The following is a 9,680-nucleotide window of genomic DNA, read 5'->3' on the forward strand; positions in this document are numbered from 1 at the left end:
GAGGACACCTGGCTCCTCTGGGGATTTGGGCACTCTGGCTGCATCCTTGCTTGCCAGGGACACTGAGAGGAGCCAGAGGACTGTCTGAGCGCACTGCTGAGATGCGGGAGCTGGAGGCTGAAGGCAGGCAAACACAGGCATGATGTGAGGTGTATGTTTTAAGCCCTGGGAGATGAGTCCAGGGGGCGGTTTGGCTGAGGAAATGTCAGATTTTATAACATTTGCCATATTCTGACTACCAAAGTGATTTCAGCAGAGAGCTTGGGCTTGATGTAGGGCTTGTCAGAGATAATTATGATGGGCTTTTCTAGCATTGTTTCATTTTCTTTAATTGTCCAGTGGTAGTGTTCTTTCCTGTCCCTTGTCTTGCATCTTCCTCAGAGAGAGAAGCTATTTTAGGACATAGGTGGAAATGAGTAATGCTGAGAGCTAGGACATTCAATTTTTTTTTTCCTCTGTACTGTTTAAATACCTACTTTTTTAAACTTTTGTGTTGAAGCTCCATATTTTCAAGTCAAGTCACTTGATCTGGAGCTGTTTGACCTAATGGTCTCCCCATTCACCTTCTCCCCATATTATTTAGAGTATCTGAATCTCTGGGCCCACCAAAACTCTGGCCTTGCCAATTCCAGGGCATCATCCTCATTAAATAGTACATTCCATCATGGGGAAACATTTGTCAGTAATTACAAATGGAATATAAATATTAATTCAGAAAATTCTTTTCTCCATTTCCTGACTCCTAGCCAGCCAGAAATGATAAAGGAGACTAATGGAAGGAAATACTTGCCTGTGTGCATTGTAATTAGATTGTGGAAGTCATTGGCGCAGGAGGCTACAGAGGCTGGGAATTTAGCAGAGTGCATGTACTTGTGGGTAACAAGTTGCTGTCGGCAGAGAAGCTCTGAGTCTTGTATGTCAAGGCTTTAATTGATCCCTTGAGACTAGGTCACTCCTTGCCCAGATGAATGTCTTGAAGGTCACCAGGCTCAAGAGGTATCTTCAGTGAGACGCAGTCCAGGAGAAATGAGAGGTCCAGCAGAGCTGGTGGGGTGGTTTTTTTGTTGCTGTTTTTTTTTTTTTTTTTTTTTTTTTCCCTTCTCTAAGCTCAGGAATCCCAATGAGCAGGCAAAGGCTGCAGGAAGCCTGCATGGATGTGCCAGGGGCTCCTAACTGAGCTCAGACATGACAAGCAGGAATGTGAGAGGTAGAAGGAAGGGCAGATGGCACAGGAGGACTGTAGAGACATGGATTCAGAGATGGTATTAGGAAAGCCAAAGGCTGTCTGGAATTGAATCTGGTGGCAACAAGAAGGGCTTCTACATCAGCAAAGGAAGGCAAGTAAAATACAGCCTTCCTGCTAAATGGGTCACAGACCCTGGTGACACAGGACATGGTAGAGGACAAGGTACTCAGTATCTTCTTTGCCTCAGTCTTTACTGTTCAGAGTGGCCTTCAGGACTCCCAGACACCAGAGAGGAACTCTGGGGCAAGGAGAACTTTCCCCTGGTAGAGGAGAATCAGATCATGGAGCACTTAAAGAAACTAGGACATAAACCATGCCATGAGTGCTAAAGGAGTTGGCAAATGTCACTGCGAGGCCACTGTCAGCTCATGGTGGTCAATGGAAGTTCCTGAGGCTTGGAAGAAAGCCAGCGTACCTCCTGTCTTTTAGAAGGGCAAGAGTAAAGATCTGGGAAGGTGATGGAGCAAATAATCCTGGAAGGCATTTCCGAACACAGTAAGGACAAGGTGTACAACTTGAATCAGCCAGTGTCGACTACAGTGTGGACTACCAAGGGGAAGCCATGCCTGATAACCTGATAGCCTTTGTCAAAAGGCTTTTAGCAGTCTCTCACCTAACTTCCTCATAGACATGCTGAGATAACGCTGATGAGATAACAGACTAGATAAGTGGATGGAAAACAAACTCAATTGCCAGGTTCAAGAGGTTGTGATCAGTGACATGAACTCAAACGGGAGGCCAGTCACTAGTGGTGTACCCCAGGGATCAGCACTGGTGCCAGTCCTGTTAAATCTTATTAACGATCTTATTAGATGTTAAATCTTATTAACGATCTGGATGACAGGTCAGAGTATATTGCCAGCAAGTTTGCTGGTGACACAAAACGGGGAGAAGTGGCTGATGCACCATCCAGGGGAACCTGGGCAGGCTGCAGAGGTGGGCTGGCAGCAACCTGATGAGGTTCACCAAGAAGTGCAAAATTCTGCCCCTGGGGAGAACGAGCCCAGCCCAGGGACGTGCTGTGGACACCCAGCTGGGAAGCAGCCTGGCAGGAGAAGGCCCTGGGGATCCAAGGTGAGCAGGAGGCAGCAGGAGGAGGGAGGGGATCCTGCCCCTCTGCTCAGCACTGGGGAGGCTGCGCCAGGAGTGCTGGGTCTGGTGCTGGGCTCCTCACCAGAAGACAGGCGTACTTCTGGGGGGCCAAGGAAGGACACGGGGAAGCTGAAGGGCCTGGAGCATCTCTGCTGTGAGGAGAGGCTGAGAGAGCCGGGAGTGCTCAGCCTGGAGAAGTGGGGACTGCTCAGGGGGAGCTCACCAATGTCCATAACCACCCATGGGGAGGCTGCAGAGAGGCTGGAGCCAGGCGCTTGTCAGCAGTGCCAGTGCCAGGAGCAGGGGCACTGGGCACAAGCTGAAGCATGGGAGGCTCCATTTAAACTTCACAGAAAACTTTTCTACTCTCAGGGTGATTGAATATGTTTCTTCTGGAAAACCAGGGCTGCGGCTTTACTTTCAGTTTTCATTAATGACATCAGTGATGTGCCACAGCACGAGCTTATTTAATGTGCAGATCCCGTAACATGGGGAGCACTGCAGTGTGCTGAAAAAACAGGGTTGGGTTTTAGAAAGATTTGGATAAGCTGGAGGTGCAATCTGACAGCAAGGCTGTTACTTGGCAGGTGCAAGGTCCTGTGCACAGGCAGAAGCAAGCACGAGAATAAGCACAGGATGGGAAATGATTCAGTTGCTCTGGTCAGTCCACAATGATTGGTGCAACCAAAGCAGGGAGCAGGAGCTCTGCCAAGAGCTCCCAGGTTTGTGTGAAGCCCTCTCTGGCGCTCAGTGTTGCTGAGGCTGGAGCACTGGGTCCTTGTTTGGGTTCATTTGCTCTCACGGTCTGTGCCAGAGAGAAGCAGCACATCTGATCTGGATGTTCGATGCCAGGGAATGGCTTTGTCCCGTTCAGGGAGGCTGCGTGGTTCTCCCCATCCCAGATTCCTGGTGCTGCTTGGCTTTTCATGCACCAAGTCTTAACTTGCATTGGAGTCTTTTATTCCTGCTAGTCACATCTGCAATATTTGTTTTTTTCTTAGGTTGAAAAAAAGGGTAGCGTAGCCACAAGGGGCTTGAAGTTGCAGGACAATAGATGTTCAGGAGAAGAGTCTTGTGCATTAGAACAGATCTGAGCATCCCTGCCCTGCTGGCATGAACCAAATTGTGATCTTAATTGCCAAAGATTCATGGTGACCACAAAGGCTGGTAGTGCAATTGCAAAAGTAGGCACTTCGAAGTCATCTGATCCACAGCACATCTGTGGATGCAAGGAGAAAGAAGGGAACATGGCCCAACCCCAGCTCCAACAGGCTGACGGATCCCAGTGGAGGCACTTGTGGACAGAGGTTGTGGATGTGGGGATGCACTGGGGAAGTCTGTGGAAGTCCAGCAAGGTTCAAAGATAACTTTGGCACCTTCGTAACAGTCCAGAGATGCTACTGAAAGCATAGGCATGCTTGCCCTGTCCTTCCATCGCAGTGCAATGTCAGCAACATCAGGTGAGGTGAAGCTGGCTGGGTGCGGTAGGAGCACTCTGCTCCTTTTTGTGGTCCTCTTGCTGAAGCCCTGCATCGGTGGCTTCCAGGCTGCTCCGCTTGGTCCCTCTGTTTGGTCTCCAGGTTTATCTTAACCCAGCTGCTGAGCACAGCACAGCAGTGGCTGAGTTGAGGGAGCTCGAAGCAGATACCTGATGTGATGAGCCAAAGAAGGAGAGGGCAGGAGAGGGCAGTGTTCATCTGCAGAAGGTGCTCTGCATTGCACTCTGTCTTCTGTTTCAGATGCAGTTCATTCCAGCTGAAGGAACCTTGAGGAGGCTCCCTGAGCAGGAGAGCTGTTCCATCCTCCTATGAGCTGTGTCCTCCCTTTGTTGGCACAGCCATCCCCCTTCCTGCAACTCCATTTGCTGCCCTGATCTCTCCTAAACACCCTCCAGTTTATCTTTCCAGTAATGAGTAGCCAAGTGCAGTGATGGGATTTGGCTTTGCTTTGTCCTGAGATAAATGCTATTTCTTCAGCCTGCCTCTGGACGACCTGCTGGATCAGCAACAGACAGATGATGGGCTGTTTACTCCTGTTCTGCCAACATTGCAGGCAAAAGTGACTGTGATGCCTGTAGATCCCAGCCAGCATTTGGGATCCAACATTTTAGCTTCCACCCCCGGTATTCTGGCCAGAAACAAATTGCTTTGGCCTTTTGCAGGCCAAAAGGGGAGGCTCCAAGAGACGATGGTTACTGAATAGGATCTCATAGAGAGGGAGCTGTTCTGGAAAAAGTTTGAGTAATTACGGAAGAATTGACAGTTCTGTAGATGGCAGGGGCTAGCTCAGCACCCAGCACAGCTCAGAGCTTCCTCCAGCTCTGCCTTCAGAAAACTTCTTCCTCCCTCCTCGACACACCCCTTACACTACAGGTGGCTGTGATATGGGCTGTTGCTGCTATCTATACTGCTGGAGATCCCATTACACCACAGATTTCCTGTTGCTGCCCTCAGGGGATGTTTGGCTAGGTTTTCCCACAAGGCGTGTGTGTAAAATCTCTGTATTTCTGCTGTTTGCACTCTGTACTACTTCCCTTAGGGTATGCAGCATTGCCCCTAGCCCGTGGCAAGGGCACAGGCCAGCCCTGGTCCCTGCCATGTAGAGAAGCATCATGTTTGATGGGCAGTTGTTCCTCCAGGCCTAAGCTGACACTGAAATTTCCTTACATTTCCTTTGTCTTTCTGACCCAGGAGGTGGATGATGTGGCCAACCTGGAGGAGAGCCGCCCGGATCAAGTGGAATCTCTGCTGGCATCTGTGTGCAAGCAGGAGGAGCAGGACTGCATCTTCCAGCTCTGTGGACTACAGAAAATTCAGGTAGAGGGCTGCCATGTGCAAATCTCTGTTGTTCCCTTGCTCCCTCACACAACTGGTACTCCCCATCCCCACTGGCTGTGCCCCTCTGACCATGCATCTCTTGGCTCCATGCAGAAAGTGGCCAGCATCTGGGCTCAGACCCTCCTGTGTTGCAGTGTAGTGCCCATATTGATGTTAGAGGAGCTTGTTGGTCTCCAGGGCACAAAAGCTGACTTCTTTCTCTTGGCTTATCCTGTCCTTCTGTGCTGTCTGGCCAGAGAGGCTGTTCCTTGCCTGTAGCAACCTCGCAGAGGTCAGGATTAGCCCAAATGTTTTGGGTGAAGGATATCTCACTAAGCATTGTGCTTGCCTGAGAGATGGGCACATAGGCTGGCCAGGAACTTGAGCAGCAGGAGAGTTCATCCCCTGCTGTCAGAGTGATACTACCAAACCTGGGCCAAACTCTGCCTCTGGCACACTTCAAAAGACTCTCAAACTATTTAAAGACCATGAGAAGGCAGAATTGCTAGTTGCCTGCCTTGTCTCTTCCAACAGATTCTCTCTTTGCAAATAGCAGCATGCACCTGCTTTCGCCCTTATTTTTTTTCTCCCTCTATCACCCAGCCAGTGGATCTTGCCAGGTGCTTATCTGCTCTGCTCCATGCAGGCTCACCCTGAACGTTGCTCCCGAGCTGCTGTGTGGATCTGCCTACAGTGAGCTCCATTTGCTGAGAACAGTACGTGCCTCGGCATATGGCAGCTCTTTCAGCCCTTGATTGTTCCTGGAGCTCTTTTCTTGAACCCTTCCCAAGCTGTTAAATGCAGACAAGAGAGCTGGACTCTGTGTTGCCTGCCAGGCACACAGGGAAAATCTCCTTGCTGCATGATACATTTCCCTGCTTTGTACAGCCAGGCATCTCAGGCACAGCCCCATGCTAGAGTTTCACGTTCAGGGATTTGGCTGCCATGAATCTGCTATTTTCTGATTTTTTTTTCACCATATTTTATAGAGATCTAAAGTAGTACTAGACTGCAAATGGATCCCTGCAGAGCATTGCTGTTTTAAACTCTCATTTTTTACTCTGTGATGTGAGTTTTATATAAGTGATTCATATGCCTGCCCTTGCACGCCTCCCTCTGTGTGTGCAGTGCTGTACTGTGGCTAGGACAGACGTCATGACCAGGACAGATGTCATGGCCTTCCTTGTGTGGGTGCAGTTTGCCTGGGCACAGTCCCTGTCCCCTCCAACTCCCCTGCACCAGCGCCCTGGGGTGATGCTCTCCTGCACTGATAAGGTCTTAAGTGAGGTGGCATGATCTCAGGAGAGGTCCTGAAATCCAGAAACCATGGCTCAGGCCCTCGAATGCCACAAGCATACACAGCAGCTCATCTTCTGTTGCAGCAGCATTGCTCCAGCACACCACAGCATGGGGCTGTGAGCCTGCAGAACAGCCAGCAGAGTCCGTCAGGATTTTTGACTGAGCAAAAAAGCTGTGCTTCAAGTCTTAGTCTCCGAATCACCTCGTGTCTTTTGCTCTCCCCTTCTAGGTGGATGTGGTCCTACAGTTGGATTTGCATTACACCCAGCTGAGCACAAAGAAAAGGACTTGTGAAAGCCTTCAGAAAATCCTCCCAAAATCTCTGCTGGGGCAGTTTTTCAGCCAGAGGAACTATGCCCAGCCAAAGTACCAGAACACTCCCGCCTGGGCAGACCCGAAAGGGCAGCAGGCATCCTTGAGGACAGGCGCTGGCCACAGCTTGCCCAGCAGCAACCCCTCCAACTCCAGCAGTGAGCCAGAGGAGAATGATGAGAGCAGCCTGAGCGAGCTCTGCTCAGCATTGCTGCGGGCTGGCCCCCGGGCAGGAACAAATCCTTGACCCTGCAGGCTGGTGTGCTCAGCTGAGGGGTGGCTGCCTTGTAGAGGTAGCAGTTATTCAAGTGCTAAAGACGGCGGAATTTATCTGCTTCCCAGCCGCAGCAATCGCCCTGTCCAAATGAGGCCAAGGCTGCTTTTTTGGAAAGGCTTCTCCCATCTGGTCCTGAAGCCTGCTGGAAACGACCCCTGTCCCACATGAGGCTATAGGCCAAGGAGTCGCTGTCACGTCTGGCGGAGGACCCAGCCACCCGACAAGCCATAACATCTCCAGACAGAACCCAACAGTGCTCACAGTCAAGGGCACGGGATGATGTTTTCTGCGAATCGGAGTTTGTGAAGCAAGTGCCTGAAAGCGAGCGTTGCAGCATTAATTGTGTTGAGAAGCCCACAAACACTACAGTCCTGTGCTACAGCAGAGGCACCATCTCAAAGGCCACAGCTGCTGTTACTGCTTGTGCAAAGGACACAAGGAATGACCAAGGGACCCAGATAAAACTGTGTGAATGTGTAAGCTTTCCCCTGGGGTTGCACGGGGGGTTTCCTTCCTTCCAAATCCTGCTTGTGTCCAAGCAGGTTTTAAATTATGTGTTTATATATTTCTACAGAATGTATTTATACTCGAGGCAAGAAAAGTGCTTGCTAGGAAAAGGAGGCTCAGACGTCCTGTCAGGTGCATGTTTACAGTGAAGGCTGGTTTTCCGTCAGTTAGTAGCCCCTGGGCAGGTAAATTTCTGCATGCCCCTTGTAGCATGTTACATTGGGGCATAAAAGGGTGTTAGATTCTGCATGGTCCTGAGTTCCTCTCAGATGCAGAGGCTCTACATGTGGGAGATGGAAAAAAACAGGATGGAGGAGGAAGAACCTCAAAAATAGTTATTACTGCGACTGTTTTTTGATGTTGTTGTTTGGTAGGTTTTGTTTTCTTTTGTAAGTGCCTGTCTCAGTGTGCATGCACTGTGGGCAGCCTGAAGCACTACTTTCTCTGGAGAACCAGCTGTCCAGGGAGGAACACAGGTGAGGAGGCACAGCTTGTGTGGTTGCAGTCTCCTCCCTGCCTGCTTCTCTAATTTTTCTTTAATAAGGATTGTCCTGGGAGGACAATCAAATAGCACACGGAGGCCAGTGACCCTGTTGAGGTGTGGGATCTCCATCCCTGGAGACGGTCCACTCCAGACTGGAGAAGGTGCTGGTGAGCTGATGGAAGTTGGCCTTGCTTGGAGCATGGAGCTCTACCAGAGAGCTCCAGACAACCCTTCTGGCAATTGTGATCCTGTGGCAGGAGGAATTTGGAGCTCAAAGACTTCTTGAGAAGTCAAGGATGGTGGGGTGGGATGGGGAGAGTGCCCGAGCTCTCTCCACTGTCTTGTTCTAAAAGAGGACTGGGGAGAACATTTTCTGAGTTTTGGTTCTTCTTCAGCAGTGAAGATAACAGCATATCAGTGTACAGTGGGGACTGCCTATTGCAGCATGGAAAAATATGAAATGCTTCTTCCAGATAAACCATCCTACAAATGCTGGAAGCCTGTCCAAAGAGAACAGAGGAGGCTTTTATTCTCCTCACAGTGAGTAGAGCCAAGGGAAAGAAGAGAGGCCCCATCTGGCTGAAGTCTAGAAAGCCTACTAGGAAAAAAATGTAAAGCTCCAAAAAAAAATAAATTACAGGATGAAGTTTAAATAAGATGGGCTGATAGAGAAACTAAACCAGAAAATAATAAACTAATTGAGGGGAGAACCAAAGATTAAATCACCACCAGCAGAAATTTAAGACGGGTCAGTGGGAATTGCTGTGGAGCCATTTAGGAGGAGTACAGTACTCAAAAGGAGGGATTATACACACCCTTCTATACCGGTGGGGCAAAGTGTGTCTCTGGCTCGTGTAATTACGGCAGATGTCGTCTCATGTGAATGTTAATCTCATTCAAAGCAAGGCTGTTTATTTTTTCTAAATAAAACACTTGGTGTTTTTGAATGCATAGTTCCGTGCGGCTCTAAGTTAATGGTCTTTGTTTTTCCCTCTAAGTGCCAGGGTGTGACGTGTGATTTAATATTGCCCTAATGCTTTTTATGCTTTGAACTGTGTCTTCTAGCATTTTATGCATGAGGACTGCTTCCTTTAGGTAACAGTATACTGAAGTGTGGATTTAGCAAGTGGATCAAATGTCATTAGGTAGGATGAAATCCTACCTAATGGACCCTTTGAGCGGGTGCAGAGAAGGGCGACGAAGCTGGTGAGGGGCCTGGAGAACAAGTCCTATGAGGAGCAGCTGAGGGAGCTGGGCTTGTTCAGCCTGGAGAAGAGGAGGCTCAGGGGCGACCTTATCGCTCTCTATGGGTACCTCAAGGGAGGCTGTAGCGAGTTGGGGGTTGGCCTGTTCTCCCACGTGCCTGGTGACAGGACGAGGGGGAATGGGTTTAAGTTGAGCCAGGGGAGTTTTAGGCTAGATGTTAGGAAGAACTTCTTCACTGAAAGGGTTGTGAGGCAGTGGAACAGGCTGCCCAGGGAAGTGGTGGAGTCACCATCCCTGGAAGTCTTCAAAAGACGTTTAGATGTAGAGCTTAGGGATATGGTTTAGTGGGGACTGCTAGCGTTAGGTCAGAGGTTGGACTCGATGATCTTGAGGTCTCTTCCCACCTAGAAATTCTGTGATTCTGTGATTCTGTGAAATAAT

The 9,680-nt window shown here is 49.6% G+C and overlaps 1 protein-coding gene across 3 annotated transcripts in view; it reads left to right on the forward strand.

Annotated features, from left to right (window-relative positions):
* LOC311442938 (mucosa-associated lymphoid tissue lymphoma translocation protein 1-like) overlaps nucleotides 1-8,984 on the forward strand; it is a 28,016-nt gene extending 19,032 nt beyond the window's left edge. For all 3 annotated transcript variants that reach the window (XM_084532691.1, XM_084532692.1, XM_084532693.1), the window contains 2 exons: nucleotides 5,029-5,154; nucleotides 6,683-8,984. In XM_084532691.1, the coding sequence (XP_084388817.1) occupies nucleotides 5,029-5,154; nucleotides 6,683-7,012 (456 nt within the window). In that variant the 3' untranslated portion in view covers nucleotides 7,013-8,984. The remainder of the gene's footprint in view (nucleotides 1-5,028; nucleotides 5,155-6,682) is intronic.
* Nucleotides 8,985-9,680: the final 696 nt, after the last annotated feature.

The sequence above is a fragment of the Aythya ferina genome, assembly GCF_964211825.1.
Source record: "Aythya ferina genome assembly, chromosome: 11".
Lineage (NCBI taxonomy): Eukaryota > Metazoa > Chordata > Aves > Anseriformes > Anatidae > Aythya > Aythya ferina.